General features: G+C 41.1%; 1 protein-coding gene across 1 annotated transcript; it reads left to right on the top strand.

The window, feature by feature from the left end:
- The first annotated feature begins 8,138 nt into the window (after positions 1-8,138).
- ets2 (v-ets avian erythroblastosis virus E26 oncogene homolog 2) lies at positions 8,139-19,336 on the top strand. The gene is made up of 10 exons (XM_030068920.1): positions 8,139-8,374; positions 8,898-8,964; positions 10,082-10,202; positions 11,597-11,716; positions 12,416-12,616; positions 14,329-14,406; positions 14,644-14,835; positions 15,889-16,140; positions 17,023-17,141; positions 17,290-19,336. The coding sequence occupies exons 2-10, from the start codon at positions 8,917-8,919 to the stop codon at positions 17,503-17,505; spliced, it is 1,347 nt and encodes a 448-aa protein (XP_029924780.1). The 5' UTR covers positions 8,139-8,374; positions 8,898-8,916; the 3' UTR covers positions 17,506-19,336.
- Positions 19,337-19,581: the final 245 nt, after the last annotated feature.

A 19,581-nucleotide genomic window follows, 5' to 3' on the forward strand; every position in this document is an offset into this window, starting at 1 on the left:
AACTTCCATTTCCAGTTGTGTGAGAGATAAAATGACTCAAATTAAAATTATACACAGAGCTTATATCACACCACATACGCTAAAGAAAAAAAATGGACCCCAATGTCTCTGAACTGTGCTGGCATGGCTGTGCTGAGCTTGGTACTTTCATGCATTTATTATGGTTCTGTCCAGTGGTAAAACAATTCTGGTTTGAAGTAATTGATATTTTAAAAATGATATTAAATATTCACATTCCTCAATGTCCGGTTGTATGCGTGCTGGGAGGCAGAGTGGAAAATATACATGCAAGAAGGACTCAACGCATCATCGCTCTAGCTTTTCTGTCTTAGAGAACACTTAAACAATAGAACATTAACCTGATCTGAAGTGTCTGACCCATGATTTTGTGCTGTCATTGTCTTTTTTGTCTTTTGAAAAATTAAAAATTATAAATAAATAATAAAAAAAAAAAGCTGTTTTTAAGTCTCTGTTGGCTTACACTGTTCGTCCTTTAGATGGCAGTCCATGCCTCTGTGGGTAAACCCAAGGCAGCAGAGGACAGAGTATCCCAGTCTGAAAGGACGCTGGCTTGTTTGGTATGAAACGGGCAGCAGTGTGGACATCTGGACAGGAAAGGATTGTCAGGAAAAAACAAATTGGTCTGGAGGAGATGAGTTATGAATGTTTGTGGGTGCTTACATCAAATACAAAACTATAAATATTCATCTTTGTGCTTTGTGATCACGGTGTAATGTGTTGTGTTGGTGGTGCCGCTGCAAGTTAATCGTCCCTGCAGAATGAGTAACGCTCACAGCTGACAACAAAACAGCAGACAAGCCTTTGGCTCACTTGAATCCCAAAACCGTTATTAAAAATGTTTTGTTTTTTTTTTTTTTGAGGAGAAAAGCAGTGAGTTTCTGTCAAAACGTGAGACACAGCAGCGTTTACGTGATGATGCTGTTGCTGAATGTGTTGCTTATCCAGCTGTGGTCTCGGTCCGAGCTTCTCAAACTTTTTCATGTTCTGGACTCCCAAGTTGACTTTGATTAAACCATCCCACCCCATTTTAAATGATTTTTGTCCTTTGCACTTGAATATGATTTAAAAAAAAAAAAAAAAAATTAAATTGTTTAAAAACGTGAGCAAATTCATTTGTTTTCTTTTAAAAACATGGGGAGAACTTAATGGATGCCAGTAATTATGTGAACATTAAAAAGTTACAGTAATAATTACCTGAACAATTAGAAAAATAAAAAAATGACCTGAACAATGGCAAGACATTAGTAAAATGTTACAAGAAAATGATCAGAAAACTACCAAAAACATTGCAAAAATGTGTGTGTGTGTGTGTGTGTGTGTGTGTACTTCTCACAAAAAGTTAGGGATATTTGGCTTTTGGGTGAAATTTATGGAAAATGTAAAAAGTTCACGCTACAGTGATATTATATCATGAAAGTAGGGCATTTAAGTAGAAGCATACACTGGTGATTTCCTCATCTCAAACAATTTCTTGAAACAAAAGCCAACAACAGTGGTGGGTATACCACAACAAAAAATGTCAGTGTCAATAACTTGTCATGTGCCCTTGAGCATCAATTACAGCTTGACAACGACGTCTCATGCTGTTCACAAGTCGACTTATTGTCTGCTGAGGCATGGCATCCCACTCTTCTTGAAGGGCGGCCCTCAGGACATTGAGGTTCTGGGGTACAGAGCTCCGAGCCTCTACACGGCGACTCAGCGGATCCCATAGGTTTTCTATGGGATTCAGGTCTGGAGAAAGTGCAGGCCACTCCATCTGAGGATCCCCAGTCTCCAGCAGCCGTTCCCTAATGATGCAACCTCGATGAGCTGGAGCATTGTCGTCCATGAAGATGAAATTAGGCCTGTGTTGGTCATGCAGGGGCACAATGACTGGATTAATGATGTTATTCAGGTAGTATGGGCTTGTCACTTTACCATTCACAAAGTGTAGGGCAGTTCTGACCAGACACACCTGCCCACACAGTAACAACACCACCACCAAAGGCTCATCTGGTGACAACAGTGGCTGATGCATAGTGCTCTCCTTGATGTCTCCAACATTGTTGGCATCATTTCTGCTCAACATGAATCAGCTCATCAGAGAACAGCACTGAGGCCCACTGGTCCCTCATCCAGCGTAAATGCTCCCTGGCCCATGCAAGACAATGACACCTGTGCCTGGTGGTGTGGTCAGGTACCCTTGCAGGTCGTCTACCACGCAGACCATGCTGATGTAAACGGTTTCGAATGGTCTGACGTGACACTTGGGTGCCTCTCACCTCCCTTAAACATGCCTGGAGTTGAGTGGCATTCATCATCCGGTTCCGCAGGGCACCGTTCACAATGAAGCGGTCATCAGTGTGGGATGTGGCCAAAGGACGTCCACTTCTATGCCTTTCTGTGACTCTTCCAGTCTCTCTGTATCTCTGTTGCAACCTGCTGATGACACTCTGTGACACTCTAAGCTCAGTGGCCACTTCCGTCTGAGAACATCCTGTTTGAAGCCTCGCAATGGTGAGGTACTGTTGGTCAATTATTATGATGTCAAGATGTGAACAGCATGATGAGGAGGACTGTTTAAATGCCAATTCTAATTGAACCAGGAAATTTATTGGTCGTTTCATGGATCAAACACCTGTTGTGAATTCTGCCGTTAAGCTCCTTGTTAGAGAACAGCAACTTGTGCAAAAAGTACTGAAACACTGAACAGTTGGACATGTGCATTCAAAAGTTTACAGAAGGTCACATTAAGTTCACCTGTAAAGGTTATAATGCATTTTAGGTTCATCCTGAAATTTCACCAAAAGCCGAATATCCCTAAATTTTTGTGAGTGTATACACACACACACACACACACACACACACACACACACACACACACATTCATATCTATCTATCTATTTATATATATATATATATATATATATATACACACACACATATATATATATACACACACACACATATATATATATATATATATATATATATATATATATATATATATATATACAGTACAGGCCAAAAGTTTGGACACACCTTCTCATTCAATGCGTTTTCTTTATTTTCATGTCTATTTACATTGTAGATTCTCACTGAAGGAATCAAAACTATGAATGAACACATGTGGAGTTATGTACTTAACAAAAAAAGGTGAAATAACTGAAAACATGTTTTATATTCTAGTTTCTTCAAAATAGCCACCATTTGCTCTGATTACTGCTTTGCACACTCTTGGCATTCTCTCGATGAGCTTCAAGAGGTAGTCACCTGAAATGGTTTTCACTTCACAGGTGTGCCTTATCAGGGTTAATTAGTGGAAATTCTTGCTTTATCAATGGGGTTGGGACCATCAGTTGTGTTGTGCAGAAGTCAGGTTACTACACAGCCAACAGCCCTATTGGACAACTGTTAAAATTCATATTATGGCAAGAACCAATCAGCTAACTAAAGAAAAACGAGTGGCCATCATTACTTTAAGAAATGAAGGTCAGTCAGTCCGGAAAATTGCAAAAACTTTAAATGTGTCCCCAAGTGGAGTCGCAACAACCATCAAGCGCTACAACGAAACTGGCACACATGAGGACCGACCCAGGAAAGGAAGACCAAGAGTCACCTCTGCTTCTGAGGACAAGTTCATCCGAGTCACCAGCCTCAGAAATCGCAAGTTAACAGGAGCTCAGATCAGAGAGCAGATAAATGCCACACAGAGTTCTAGCAGCAGACCCATCTCTAGAACAACTGTTAAGAGGAGACTGCGCCAATCAGGCCTTCATGGTCAAATAGCTGCTAGGAAACCACTGCTAAGGAGAGGCAACAAGCAGAAGAGATTTGTTTGGGCCAAGAAACACAAGGAATGGACATTAGACCAGTGGAAATCTGTGCTTTGGTCTGATGAGTCCAAATTTGAGATCTTTGGTTCCAACCGCCGTGTCTTTGTGAGACGCAGAAAAGGTGAACGGATGGATTCCACATGCCTGGTTCCCACTGTGAAGCATGGAGGAGGAGGTGAGATGGTGTGGGGGTGTTTTGCTGGTGACACTGTTGGGGATTTATTCAAAATTGAAGGCACACTGAACCAGCATGGCTACCACAGCATCCTGCAGCGACATGCCATCCCATCCGGTTTGCGTTTAGTTGGACCATCATTTATTTTTCAACAGGACAATGAGCCCAAACACACCTCCAGGCTGTGTAAGGGCTATTTGACCAAGAAGGAGAGTGATGGAGTGCTGCGGCAGATGACCTGGCCTCCACAGTCACCGGACCTGAACCCAATCGAGATGGTTTGGGGTGAGCTGGACCGCAGAGTGAAAGCAAAGGGGCCAACAAGTGCTAAACACCTCTGGGAACTCCTTCAAGACTTTTGGAAAACCATTTCAGGTGACTACCTCTTGAAGCTCATCGAGAGAATGCCAAGAGTGTGCAAAGCAGTAATCAGAGCAAAGGGTGGCTATTTTGAAGAAACTAGAATATAAAACATGTTTTCAGTTATTTCACCTTTTTTTGTTAAGTACGTAACTCCACATGTGTTCATTCATAGTTTTGATTCCTTCAGTGAGAATCTACAATGTAAATAGTCATGAAAATAAAGAAAACGCATTGAATGAGAAGGTGTGTCCAAACTTTTGGCCTGTACTGTATATATATATTGTAGTTTAACTAAATTTTGTCTCATTTTGCTGTGGACCCCCTGGAAGCCCCTCAATGATTTCTGGGGGTCCTCGGACCCCACTTTGAAAGCCACTGATCTAGGTTGGCACTGCAACAAAGTGCAGTTAGACTGGATCCTCCATGCAGCTGTGGCGCTTATTCACAACACACTCTGTGGTGCTATTGGTTTGAAAATGCTTGTTTTATTTTATACTGTGACAATAATATTGGCAGCAACATATCTTCTGTTTTCATTGTCTTGTCTGTTAATAACCAAACTCAGTGCAGACCAGGGGCACCTCGCAGTCCTTGGTGTGGGTGTGGTCATGAAGAAGTCATGTGTCACTAGAACTGGTCCACTAGAAATTATCCCACAGGCCCATCGCTCCAATATTTAAAGTGGAGTAGTTTTACAATTCAGCACTTACAAGGACACACCTGGATTTTGGTCATATAGAACAACAGCGCAAGGAGAGCTAAACTTTGCACCCAAATGAAGTATTGCAGCTGTAAATGAGGTGGAAGGTGAGAGTTCTCAAACTCAAAAGCAAAACACTGTGAGATTTCAGTCAGAGTTCTACAGATCCGTCTCAGCTCTGATGCTGCAGCCACTCAATCAGATTTCAAACTGTCTTTTGTGTCACTCACAATGAGCCACACCACGGCAGCATCACATCCAGAGCCGAGTTCAGCTCGGGCTGCATATGTTTGTCTATAGTAACCAAGCCCAAGATTATGCTCATCCTCCATTGCTAGGTTACATTTACCTGCCTGAATAAGCCTACGTGTTGCATTCAGCGTCATCATGTTAACCCCAGCGCTAAAGAGGAAGTTGCCCAGAACAGACAGTAAGTCCATCATTTTCATTGAAATAACACTGATGTGACCTAACCTGAACATAATTTCTAAATATTTGTCCAAACCCGGCCCGACGCACTGGGTCCTGACAGTGTCCGAAGGGCTCGGGTCGGGTATCCACACCCTAATCCAGAGTGACGGACGTCCATCAGAGCGGCCACAGAACAGCAACCTGTGGACAGACGCTGAAATAAATTGTCAGCTGGGGAGAGGCTTCAGTACGTTTCTCAAGCTTCTGCGTTAGAAAGCCATGTCATCAGCATACGTAGTTACTGATGCCTACGTCGTTACCACAGCAACCCATATAGATAGGATAGTGGGATCTGGACACACAAACCCGGTCACTTGCCATTTATAGTGCGATCAGTCTGTCTTAAAGATCTGATTTGAGAAATAAATCTGATTTGCAGAGAAGGGTTTTACTGCATATTCGCAGTACAACATGACACACCCACTTTACAACATGAGGTAACTTTATGGATGAGTATGACGATGATCTGTGTTTACAGCCTGAAGTAATGCATTGATGGGTCAGTCTGTAACACAGGATTTTCAGGTGTAAGACTGGAGTTGATTCCCATAAGAAGTGAGACCAGCATTTGTTTACCATGAAGACAAAAGCATTTGAACCCGAATGGTGACCTTTTCCTAACCTTAACTATGACAGCGAAGAGTTTTAACTCTTAACTCGACAAGGAAGGAGTTGATGGACCACACTTGGAGGATCTATTACACTGGGATGGATGGGTATGGATAAAATTTCAGTCTATCAGTCTAATCACAACAATGTTTTGTGCTTTTGTGGGTACAATTAGTAAACATTCCTCAATATGTATTTAAATTATATGTTGATGCATGGCCTAAGCCTTACAGACAATTTTATTTGGGATTATGTTTCTATGATAAAATCCAAACTATTAGACTTATTAATTATCTATATATACTACTCACAAAAAGTTAGGGATATTCGGCTTTCGGGTGAAATTTCAGGATGAACCTAAAATGCATTATAACCTTTACAGGTGAATTTAATGTGACCTTCTGTAAACTTTTGAATGCACATGTCCAACTGTTCAGTGTTTCAGTACTTTTTGCACAAGTTGCTGTTCTCTAACAAGGAGTTTAACGGCAAAATTCACAACAGGTGTTTGATGCTCCAGCTCATCGAGGTCGTATCATTAGGGAACGGCTGCTGGAGACTGGGGTACCTCAGATGGAGTGGCCTGCACTTTCTCAGACCTGCATCCCATAGAAAACCTATGGGATCAGCTGAGTCGCCGTGTAGAGGCTCGGAGCTCTGTACCCCAGAACCTCAATGTCCTGAGGGCCGCCCTTCAAGAAGAGTGGGATTCCATGCCTCAGCAGACAATAAGTCGACTTGTGAACAGCATGAGACGTCGTTGTCAAGCTGTAATTGATGCTCAAGGGCACATGACAAGTTATTGACACTGACATTTTTGGTTGTGGTATATCCACCACTGTTGTTGGCTTTTGTTTCAAGAAATTATTTGAGATGAGGAAATCACCAGTGTATGCTTCTACTTAAATGCCCTACTTTCATGATATAATATCACTGTAGCGTGAACATTTTACATTTTACATAAATTTCACCCAAAAGCCAAATATCCTTAACTTTTTGTGAGTAGTGTAACAGTTCTACAGAGGACAAGAGACACTTTAATGCAAGTTTGATGTAAATTGGTTGAAATTCTGAGGAGGAATAACTAAAGACCTGCTCTGGGAAAGAAATCTTAAAATGTAGTTAGTTGGAAATGGATGGCAATTTACTGAAACCACTGAGCATACATGGAGAGGCAGCAGGGTTTTTTCTGTCTTTTTTTCTTTTAAAGTTTAACCAGAGTCTTATCATCCCACATCATCAGTTCAGTATGCGCTCTATGTCTCAACTGTATTGCTTTTATAGCACTATTTCCAATTGAGAGGCGTCAGTGTTTTTTTTTTTTTTTTTTTTTTTTTTTTTTTAAGTTTATTTATAGTTGAACCAGAGTATTATCCTTACCCATTATCAGTTCAGTATGTGCTGTGTTTCTGTGGGTGTGGCCTGATAATTTTCCACTGCGTAGCCTATGATGAAACTCTGGTGGACCCAGAGTGAAGAAATCCATTTCCCGAAATCCGTTTGAGAAAAAAAAAAAAAAGAAGAAAAGAAAAGAAAGCAAGAAAGAAAAAGAAATGGAAAAACATATTTTAATTAAATAGTTATGAGCCACCGGTGGATTGTGCATAGCTATGATGTACACAAGCACTTCTTCTTGCAGAAAACTGTAACTAGTCTGTTCTTCTCACAGTTTGCCATCAGTTCCAGTAACACTGAATAAGGAAGCAATGTGAATTAGATAAACTGAGGATGTAGGCTATTTCAAGTGTTAAAACTGTTGTTTGGTGAATAATTAGTACGCCGAAATCAGCCGCGTGTCTCTCGGCAGTACCTAAGAAATATTAATCTATGTTTTGGAAGGGATTAATTTCCCTAAAGGCAAGGAGACTTGAAATTGCTAGATTATGAACGGAGCCTGGCGTACCGCTCCGTGCGGGAGAGGAGAGCGCGTCCGTGTTAACCCCGCCCAGCTCGCTGTGAGCTCCAGGAAGAGCAGAGCCGGAGGGTTTGGTCACCTCACACCGAAACACAGCCAGCCCACACACACTCACACACACACACACACTCACACACACCCAGGCTCACTGTGGCGTACATTCACTCTCTGTGGATTAATCTCACTACCTTACTACCACCGGCTGTAGGATATCTCTCAACCTTTTTTCTAAATACAACCACCGGGGAGGCTGTGCGCTGCTCGGCTGTAGCTACCACCAGAGTTGCCGTGTAATTCAACAGGTAAGCGGCTGTGTGGCTGTCAGTGGGCGGGTGGCAGCTGCCTCAGGTCGGCTTTTCCTCCCGTAACGTGGCGTCGTTGCTTATTTTAACGATGTCAGAAAATGTCAGAAAACGATAGAAATGGAAGTTAAGTAGTGATGTCGCCTATTTGTAACAAGAAAAATGTCTTTCTAGCTGTTTTTCTTCGATAAGACGTTCATTTTTTCAGTCGTAAATCACGTTCCGTTGACTTGAACTGACGCTCTGTATCTCTCATATTCTCTCCATATGAAATTAAAGTGATACCTATCTGCATATAAATATCAAATGCGATCACCGCAGTAAATCAGCTGTCAGATAGGAATCATGTGCTTACTGCAAAAAGTCCCATTTTTGAGATATTTACTGTAATGAAGTAGTTTTATTTCAAGGCTGATGAGTTTAATATTTTAATGTGTGCTTCACTGAATATTTGTATGTATTTGATTTCCAAGAGATTGTGATGGACGCAGTGATATATTGTTTTCTCTCCAACCTGTTGTAGATACATAATACACCTCAGCATGGATCAATGTGCTCCACTGTCCACTGGCCGTCAGTCCACCCTCAAGGTATTAACACACACAGTACATCACTTGTCTGTTTATTTATTTGTGTGTTTGGTCTGTTAATGCCACAGCCGTCATTCATCTGGTTTCAGTTCATTAGAAACAATAAAACATGATGACAGGCACAGACACGTACAAAAACGTGGATGTGAACAGAGAGACAGAATGCCTTCAGACTCTGGTTTACTTGGTGTAGTTTGCTGGTCCCCTTGGCAACTAGCTGGATTAGAGAACAGCTCCAGGACCTTGAAGGCCACGTTGATTCATCATCATCATCATCATCATTTTCTTGTCTGAGAGGTTATGGACGAAAAGTAAAGATTGTCAGTGCACCCGTCTGTGTCTTTGCTCTACCAGTATGTCTCCATTTATGATAAACAGGCTGTACATATATATGATTTACATAACAAAAATAATGAAAATAGTTTGCCATGATGTTACCTGTCATATACAGCAAGTGTGAAACATAAATGCTAGTGAAAAATGTAGGTGATGCACATCAGTCTTCAAATCCTTTACATTTAAAGATTTCTTAGAGTCAAATCAAAGGGCTCACATTATGAATTTAAACATATTTAAGAACTCTATTGTGTCGGTATCTATATCATTACATGGCATCCTCATGTAGATGAGGGAAATGTTATCGTAGCTGCATGTTGGGGCCGTGTCTGTTTTCTCGGCTCAGGAGCAGGAAGAGAGAGGACTAATGAAGCTGCCAACCACTGGCATCAAATTAAGGAAGAGGAAAGCCCATATATGGTTCGTCTCCCTGGTGGCTGACAGCCAGGCCTGGCTCAGGCAACACAGCCTTTTCTTTTCATTTAGACTGATGATGACAGATAAGGCTAAGCTTCGCAGAAAGGGAGTGCCCGTGTGTTTTTGTTCCCTCTGCACTGTTATCTTTTGCTTTTGGAGCACCATAAACCTGATCAGATTAGAGTAATTGAAGTTTTTCATGAGTAAGTCGGAGTACCTGTGGGTTAACTTAGTCACCCATAGAACTGGCTGCACACAGTCTGCCCCGTCTGATAACATGCACTGATAAGAATGTGGGTTTATTGTCAGTATTATGTCTTTGTCTTTTCTCTATCTTTTATTTCTCTCCTGCTGTTTATTACAGAGGCAGCTCGCGTTTGACTTGTTTGAAGACCCCATGTCTCTGCTGATGGGACACTACCTCCCTTCAGATGATGAACAGTCACTTCAAGAAGTGCCCTCGGGGCTGGATTGTTTACCACAAGGTATGCATCACATGCTCATGACTAGTGTGCACTGTAACACTCAAACTGCCACACAGCTCAGTGATGAAAGAAAAACAGTTTGTTGACTCATTTCAGGATGGCAACAGAAACTGCAGCTAAAGGGGCGGCTTTTATGTTGTGAGCCTATAGAGTCCTTGAGATACTCGCTGTGTGTGCGACAAGATTTCACTCGCACTGTTCTCGGCACAAGACATCAGCTTTTAGTGGTGAGATTGTAATCCAACGTACCCAGCCGATGGGTGGGGCTCGGAAAACAGCCCTTTATTAAACACTACTGGCCCTCGACCAACATTTGTAGGTTTATGAGCTGCACCCTGTATATCATATGGCATCGTTTTATTTATTTATTTATTTATTTATACACTCTGTCCACTTTCTCAGCTCCACCTGTCCAGTCTGACCAGTTCAGCTCAGCAGCTCTGCCATAAACTCTACCTTTTAAGAAAATTTATAATGTTCAGTTTGTGTTGACATTGTTCAGAATGTGTCACTTTAATTCTGTGTTTATTACTGAGGTTGTAGTTTGCAGAGGTCTGCTACTGGACTACATTACACTGAGAGGGGTTTCTAATTTTTTGTCCTCCCTATTTATAATACATGAGGGTGGACAGAATAGTGGAAACAGCTGTCAGTAAAGTGCAGTCCAGTCCAACAGCAGCACTAACTATGAGCTCAATGCCAAACATAGAAGTGAATGAACACCTCTGTTACCGTGACAACAAGAAAAGCTGAGCATTATAGGCAGCAGGAGAGGAAACTTTATGGCACAACAGCTGGATTAGATTAGATTAGATTAGATTATACAGGTAGAGCTGATAAAGTGGCCACTGATTGTATCTTCAAAATATAATGTGATGTGTTTTTTTGCTAATGTTTTCTATTTTCTAATTTTCAGGCAATTTTCTCGTAGGTTTCGACTAACCTTTTTGCTAATTTTCGGGTCATTGTCATGTAGCATTTTACTAATTTCTTGCAAATTTTTATGGTATTTCTTGTAAATTCGCTCGTCACCCGATGTTTTTGAAAGAAATCAGGTCATTTTCTGAGGTTTCAAAAGTTTAAATGACATAGCCTACATACTAAATAAAAGAGCCGTCATGTGAAAGGTTTCTCAGAATTGCACTTTCAGTTTCAGCATTTGAAATCAAAGTAAATTTCAGAGTGAACCGACACCATCCTCTGTAAAAGTCCCCAAAGATAACACCAGAGGATTGACGATACTGCATATGGTTCCAGTAATTATGCCATCGCCGAAGCAGTTATCTGTGTGACAGTTTGCCTGTCCTGATATATGTTACAGGACTGTTTATTCAAGGTGTGGCAGGTGTATTTGCAAATTGACCTGATATTTCTTTTCGTTGTTTTTCCTGCAGACCTGGACCATTGTTCAGTGCCTCTGCTGACTCCGTGCAGTAAAGCAGTGATGAGTCAAGCCCTCAAGGCCAGTTTCAGCGGCTTCTCCAAGGTGCAGCTGAGCTGTGGCATCTCCAAAAGTAAGTCGATCTGTATTTATGCGTCTGATGACTCATTGTTATGCACTGACACCTGAGTCCAAAGAAAATCTACCCCCTGGGACAATAAAGTGTACAACATTTCATCATTCTAGTCAAAGCTAGCTGACGTATAAATACAAGAAAAATCTTTATTTTATTATGAGTGTACAGTATATTTAAACTTAAATTGCTACAAAATTACACCCAGAAAATGTTTTTTTTTTACTATCTCTGCACTATTGAAACTGTTTATTTAACTATGCACCTGTAGGATTTGATAACAATTCAACGGTGCAAGATCCGTGTGTATATTTTTATTTTTTTATAATTTCATTCTTCTCTTGCAACTGACCCAATATACCCTCAGGGATCAATGAAGTATTTCTGATTCTGATTCTGAAAATTTGTAAAGATAAAAAAGAAAAGAAAAAGAAAATTTCCCCCCCAAAAATGAAAAATCTAAATAAACAATGTGAATTCTGTTAAGTGGATGAAATCAAATCTTTACAATTCAAATCCTGCAGACAGGCCCTGAGGATTCACATCGTAACAGTGACACAGCCTTACTGACCTTTTGATTTAATTTTCACAAATTGATCACAAATTGATGAGCTCTGACAGTGTGATTTGTTTCCAGATGTGGACTTTTTTAACTAAAGGTTTCTGTTGTGTGTGTGTTGTGTGTTGTTGTGTGTGCAGACCCCTGCAGGTGGACCCGGCAGCACGTGCTGCAGTGGCTGCAGTGGGCGGTCAGCGAGTTCAGCCTGGCCGAGGTCGACTACGTTAAGTTTAACATGACCGGACAGCAGCTCTGCGATCTGGACAAGGACGCCTTCCTGCAGCTGGCGCCCGACTTTGTGGGCGACATTTTGTGGGAGCATCTGGATCAGATGATGAAAGGTAAACGAGAAACAGCAATCTGCGAAGAAAAAGAAAAGTTAAAGTCGCAAATTCTACTCTGACATGGGATTCAGGAACAAGGAGATCCTGCTGATCTGAGCCCAGAATCAGCAGATTGTTTTCTTCTGAATCGGCCCAAGTCACAGCAACGTCTCTTCAGAGTCCAGATGCTGAGGAGGAGACTGGGGTTCTGGACTCAGACCAGCAGGATTTCCTTCTGACTGGATCCCACAGGAGGAGAACAAACTAGCTTCCACTTTTCTTTCCTTGCAAATTTGTGACATAATAATCTCCGAATTTTGTCCTCATAAGTTTGTGAGTTTTTTCTTATAAATGTACCACTTCCACCTCAGAGAATATCCAACTTTTTTCTCTCGTAAATTTACGACATTAACTTGAAAATTGAGTTTTGATGAAAAGTAAACAAAAACGAACCTTTGTTGACAAAAACTATGACAAAATATCACTACATTTTTCATCAACATATTTTTAAAAAAAGACAAGAATGCCAGAAAAAGATGGATGAAGAATAAACTGACCTCAGTTTGGAAGAGAACACAAATATGGGCAAACTTTACTTTTAATATGAAGTACAATATAAAGTATCAAAAAAACCAAACATAATATACAAAATACAAGAAGCTATAATGAGGAATGTATATCAGTCTGTGTATAATAGTCACTGACAATTAATTTAATGAGGAATTTACAGCCAAAAAAAATCTAGTTTTTGGTGACAAGAACTAGATTAAAACTAACAAAATTCACTACTAAAATGTGACTAAAACTAAAATGCGTTTCAGTCAAAAAACGAAATCAAAATTGGCTGTGGAAAAGCACGCTGCTCATTCCTGAAGCGAACGTGGCAGTGATTAGAGGATTAGCACGGTGGAGGTGAAGGGCGCGTCCCGGCTGAGAACCTGTGGAAATCAACAGGCTGACTGTCTCTGCTCCTGTCGGGACACGCAGGGACATGACATGAAGGCAAACACAGGAGCCTGAAGCAGCACCGCTAAATGATCCGGGGCCGGATTCTCTAAAGGTTCTTACGATTAAATTTCCTCTTAAGTTCCATTTTATTCTTGTATTTGGGTTTAAGACAAATCTTAAGATATTTTTGAATTCACAAACAAAAGATCTTAAGAATGCTCTCAACTTTATTCTTATGCTTTTTCTTAAGAATAAAAGGGATTCTTGAAATAAATTATCTTACTATTTTTCTTGAATAGTATCGTAACTTTAAGACAGGTAAAGGTCGTCTTAATTAACCACAAGAGGAAATTTAATCGTAAGAACTTTTAGAGAATCCGGCCCCTGGTGAGCATGCGCCGCCGCCAAAATGTTGAAAAAGCACTCACTTATAACAAATAAATAAGTGAGTGCAGATCTTTTTCTGGTCTGTTACCACATGAAAACCAGTGCAAAAACCTTGACTCAAACGGGTAAGAGTGCATGAAACAGAGAAGATGGGGAGCGTTTGATGCTCAAAACCAAAAAAAAAACCCACTTTCTTTGCTGATGGTAGTGTTCAAAACTGAAGAGCTCTTCAAAGCAGAAAACACCATCGAACATCAAGCTTCACACACAGTGAAGTAGCTGCATCTCCAAGCCTGTTGACCGTGTCTTTTTTTTCGGAAATTGAACATTGTGTGCGACGGGACGCTGCAGTCTCATGTCTCTATTGTTTTTTTTTTGTTTTTCTTCTTCTCCAGAATGCCAAGAAGATGAGGCGATGTCAGAAACCCAGAGCGGCATTGTTCCCTCTGCAGTTCACTGGATGAGCTCTGCTGGTAGGAACTCAGCCCTTTCAGCCATAGTGATGTTTTCATATTTTAGTTGTATTTACAAATACTCAAATGTATTCATAGAGCATTGAATGAAGCGGCTAATGAAAGCTAACTAAAGGTACACAATGTCATTTTAGGTGATTTTTTTTTTACATTTTGCTGCTGTCCAGTCCCTTTAGTTGACCTGGTGCGTTTACAGACATGTTGTGCTCTTCTCTGTTCTTCTCCACTCGGACGCAGATGACAGCCGTGCAGCCGTGCAGCTTCACGCGAGCGGGAACAGTCTGCTGAGGCAGCTGTTCGAGAGCTCCGACAAGACGTCTGCTCTGATCCTGGACCAGGAGTTCTTCCCGCCGTCCAAACCCCAGCTGGACCTCAGCTACATGACCGAGAGCCAGCACTTCTCCAGCGCCGGCTCCATGTCCAAACCCTGTACGTCTGACTCGCTCACGTGGTCTTAAACAACCAGAATCACTGAAAACACACGTTCACACTCGGGTTTGGTCTTTTTTGAATCTTTATTTTTCTTGAACAGATCCAACAAATAGATCACCGAATGTAAGATACACAAATGATCTCACTAAACAAAACATCAAACGGTCGACTTGAAGAAAACACACAGTTCGTTTGAGAAGGAAGCAACAAGCTGACCTGGTCCTGCCCCTTCCTCTCAGCCAATGCAGATAACATAAAAATGGAAAATAACAAAAATAGGAGGGGGAAAAAAACAAAAAAAAACAAATACATATTCACACATTTTTGGAGCTCCTCTATTTTATACTTGTCCGTGAATAATTGTTTTTATGGCTGCATTTGAATTTTTTTTTAATGTTAGTGCACATTTTTTATCGCCACATCAGGGCTTTTCCAAAGAATGAATTATTTATCACCTTATACATAACTCAGGCAGTTTTAAATTCAACTAAATCTATAAATTTCAATGTGTGTGACTTTAAAAACCAAAGGTCGGTATGCTCTCGATGTCCAGCATGATTTACTATCCTAATAGCTCTTTTTTTTGCAGTATGCATATCTTCTGTAGGTCGTGTTGTGTGTAGTACTGTTGAGTTTCCTTCAATAGATGAAGGACCTGCTGGACCATCTGAGCACTAACCAGACCCGATGAAGGAAAAGATTGATAGAGATAGATAGATACTTTATTCATCCCAAAGGAAATTCACAGTTTTCAACAGTATCCACAGATTACAAGATTAAATAAATAAAAAAATAAAGAATAAAAGATGACACCAGGGATCTGAGTACACAATGTGCAAAAAAGTGTGCGTAGATGTAGGAATTTACAGTATAAACAGATAATAAATAGCAGCAAGCAATATAAACACTATAAACAAGGAATACTCAGCACAGCAATACAATACAACACACAGCGTCGTAAAAACTTTCGATGGCAAAGTTGTTTTTTAAGGTCTGAAAATGTTGTTTTCACCAGCTTTAATGCCTCCGTGCTCAATTTCTCTCTTGCAGTTTCACTTCAAGACCAGAGTTCACTGGACAGCGTGGAGAACTACGAGGGCCTCCGCTCGTGGGGCAGCCAGTCGTCGCTCGCCGACACGCAGAGGGTCCCGTCCCTCGACAGCTTCGACGATGAGCACAGCGCGGCGTCGCTCGGCTTCAGCCAGCAGAGTTTGTCATTCAAGGACTACATCCAGGGGAGGAATGAGCTCTCTGAAGCAGGAAAGCCGGCAGTGCCAGCGGCCGCCCTGGCCAGGTTCACCGGTAAGGTCCAAGAATCAAAACCTGATTTAAGATTCAAGAATTCACCTGGGATGTGTGGATTTGATATGTAGCTGCACATATACATACATACAAATACTGTGAAACTTATGCTCAGGTTTTAAGGCGGCACATTGGCTTGTTACCGTCATGAGTTCATCCCTTCTCATATTTTCCTGTATAAAGTTTCTGTATAAAGTAGCATATCAAATTAATTTGTCCTGCCATAAAATCACAAGGACTTCATCTCTCGTTCATGAAATATGCTTTATTCTTAGAAATAACTTAAAATATATTGCAGCAGCAAACTGTTTCTGATGCTGCAATAATAGATATGAAGAGTTCATTTGCAAAAACAGATAAAAGCCATTCTTAAAATGAATACACCTTTTTCACTGATACTGCTTGGAGTACACACACACATATACACACACACACACACACACACAAAGCATGATTCAGGATAATAAAAATTATGCCAGGCTAAATAAACATATAAAAAATAGAAATAAATATAAAGTCAATTTTAATAAAATTCAAAAAAGTTTAAAAAGGTTTAATAAATTCAAATGGAGATATCTGTTTTTGTAAATGAGCTCTTCATATATTTCACAGGCGCATTAGGTATATTTAAATGAATCTGACTTTCTTGTATTTTATACTTTGTTGTTATTGAATATCATCTGTTCTTCTTGGAGTTTTTTTTTTCAATTACTTTCTGTTTCCCAGTTTTCTGAGTCATGTATCTTACATTTAAGATCCTTTTTTTATTTATTAATCGAATCTGAATAGGCCATATTTTTTCATTCGCTGCGTTATATCTTTAATATGTGAAAACAGTGTAAACGTCCCACCTACTAACCTAATGTCTCTGTTCTCACACAGGAAGTGGACCGATCCAGCTCTGGCAATTTCTGCTGGAGCTCCTGACTGATAAAAACTGCCAGTCCATCATCAGCTGGACGGGAGACGGATGGGAGTTCAAACTCACCGACCCTGACGAGGTGGGGTGACTTCTCTCGCTTTTTCTATCAGTTTATGAAATATTGCACAGTAATATCTCAAAAATAATAATAATAAATAATAATAATAATAAATAAATAATAATAAAATAAAGGTAAAGTCGTTGTTTGTTGTTTTGTCCCTCTGCAGGTGGCTCAGCGCTGGGGCCAGAGGAAGAACAAGCCCAAGATGAATTACGAGAAGTTGAGCCGCGGCCTTCGCTATTACTACGACAAGAACATCATTCACAAGACGTCGGGGAAGCGCTACGTGTACCGCTTCGTCTGCAACCTCGAGAAGCTCCTCGGCTATTCGGCCGAAGAGCTCCACGTGGTGTTCGGCGTCCGGCCCGACACGGAGGACTGAAACGAGCGTCCGTTCACAGCTGGAGCGAAGCTGAACATGGAGCCAGCCGGGCTTCATTTCCCACTAGCAAGGGCACAGGCCTCCTGATAGTGTTTGTGGTGGAGCGGGCGATGGGAGCTCCTACGTCAGCGGGCAGGAAAAGCTCTTTCTGATGAGGAAAGTCCTCATGACACGGTTGTATATTATTTTGTGGATTTTGAGGAAGATGCCATGTAGAAAACAGACTGCGGTCTTTGGTCGCTGCTTTGTGAAATGGCTCGATCCGCCTGCTGCACCGCGGCCCCGTGTACAAAGCCGGCAGAGCTCGCCGAAACCAAACAACTGAGTTCCACAGCCCCACCGCTCAGACGCTGAGCTGTGGACAGCTTCACTCTCTGTATTTAACGGTTATCTTGCTTACCAAATATGAATGCCTTGTGGGTGATGAGTGTACTTAACAAAAATATAAACGGTTTCAAAGGTTTACTCTGTTAATGATCCGGATTTGCAAGAAGTCAAATTTTATGGGAAAATGACAGGAGACTTGGGTGCCGTTTACACGACAACGATTTTCACAAAGAACGGTAAACTTTTGTCGCGGTTTGGCCTTTCATTTACACGACAGCTTTGTTTTTGGTGCCTGAAAACGCAAACTTTGGAAACCGGGTTCCAGAGTGGGATTTTTTGATAGTGCCGCCGTGGAAAGTGGCAAAACGAAATTCTTGTGAAAGCGATGGTGGCGCGGTGCCGCCAAAGCGTTTCTGCTACTCCGTGGTGTTACATTGCAAAGTTACACCGCCACCTGCTGGCCTGGCGTGCACACTACAGCGTTTTCAGTTGTTTTTGCGGATCCGCGTGTTCGAGGATCGTTCTCACAGCGTAACTTTTTAAAAAAACCGCAAAGGAATACGTTTTCATCAGAACCGTTGTCGTGTAAACGGGGCCTGAATGTTGAACCAAAACTTCACCTTGATATTTTTGTTCAGTGTAATTCTTAAGATAAGCTGAGGCCTTGATACCGGCCTTCACACTTGTGGATACAAGCAAACGCTGCTTTGACCGTCGTTTTTATTGCTTTTGATGATGTTTCACTGAAAGAGCTTAATCATTTAGAAATAATGTGACACCTCTGAGATTTCCAGCCACCGTCACTGCTTTGTTTTTCTTTCAAATTACATTTTAAAATTTAGATTATCAGCATTCTCTTGAGGAAAAAAAAAAAAAAACAAACAAACTTAAGACTCTATGAGATGATATTTGGAGAAGCCAAATGTGTGAACTGTGATGATCCTGCAGGGGCTGAGGAGGCATGCAAACAGAAACAATATGCTTGTAAGCGCATTGCATAATAATAATTTTGTGCACGATGCTGCATTTATTGTGCTTTTATTGCATTCACTAGCATGCTAATGTGGAAAAAGAACTCACATAACAGATATTTTATTGGAAATTACCTGAAGATGAGAGCTGCCCCTCGCCCCGAGCTCACAGGAACAGGGAACGCCGCTCGCCTCCAGCTGTTTGGAGCACAGACGCATCAGAGGCTTTCTCATGTGGAAAAGTGAGCTGTTTTCCTCTTCGTTACATCATTAAAAAGTAGATATGAACCATTCTGCAGACCTGAGAGATGGAATGTGTCCACAGAGTTTGTGTCACCAGCTGGTTCATCAAAACTCACTTAGCCGTGAAAAACAAAGCTGAGACATCTGCACCGTGTCATGTGATGAAGACGGTTACGTAATTATCGTGATGTTTTGATAATCCCACTGAATTTAAATAATCTGGTCACAGTGGAGTCTATGCTCCTCTTTGTTTTTTGATGTACTGCTACTAAGAACCGTTTTGGGATTTATAATATAGTCTTTCTTTTTACACTAATGTAGAAAGTCTGTGTTAATGGGTTGTTCTTAGGTGTTTCTTACTTAACACTAATATTTGCCGCTGCTTCAGTGTCATCAACAGCATTTCGGTCTGCCGCCATAAAGGTGCAGAGTTGCTAATTGTCTTTGATCACTGGTTCAATCTGGTTTATTTTCTTTGTACCTATGGGCATGTGTGAATTCTTTGTGATAGGATGGTTTCTCTTGTATGATATTT

The sequence above is a fragment of the Myripristis murdjan genome, chromosome 14 (assembly GCF_902150065.1).
Source record: "Myripristis murdjan chromosome 14, fMyrMur1.1, whole genome shotgun sequence".
NCBI classification, from domain to species: domain Eukaryota; kingdom Metazoa; phylum Chordata; class Actinopteri; order Holocentriformes; family Holocentridae; genus Myripristis; species Myripristis murdjan.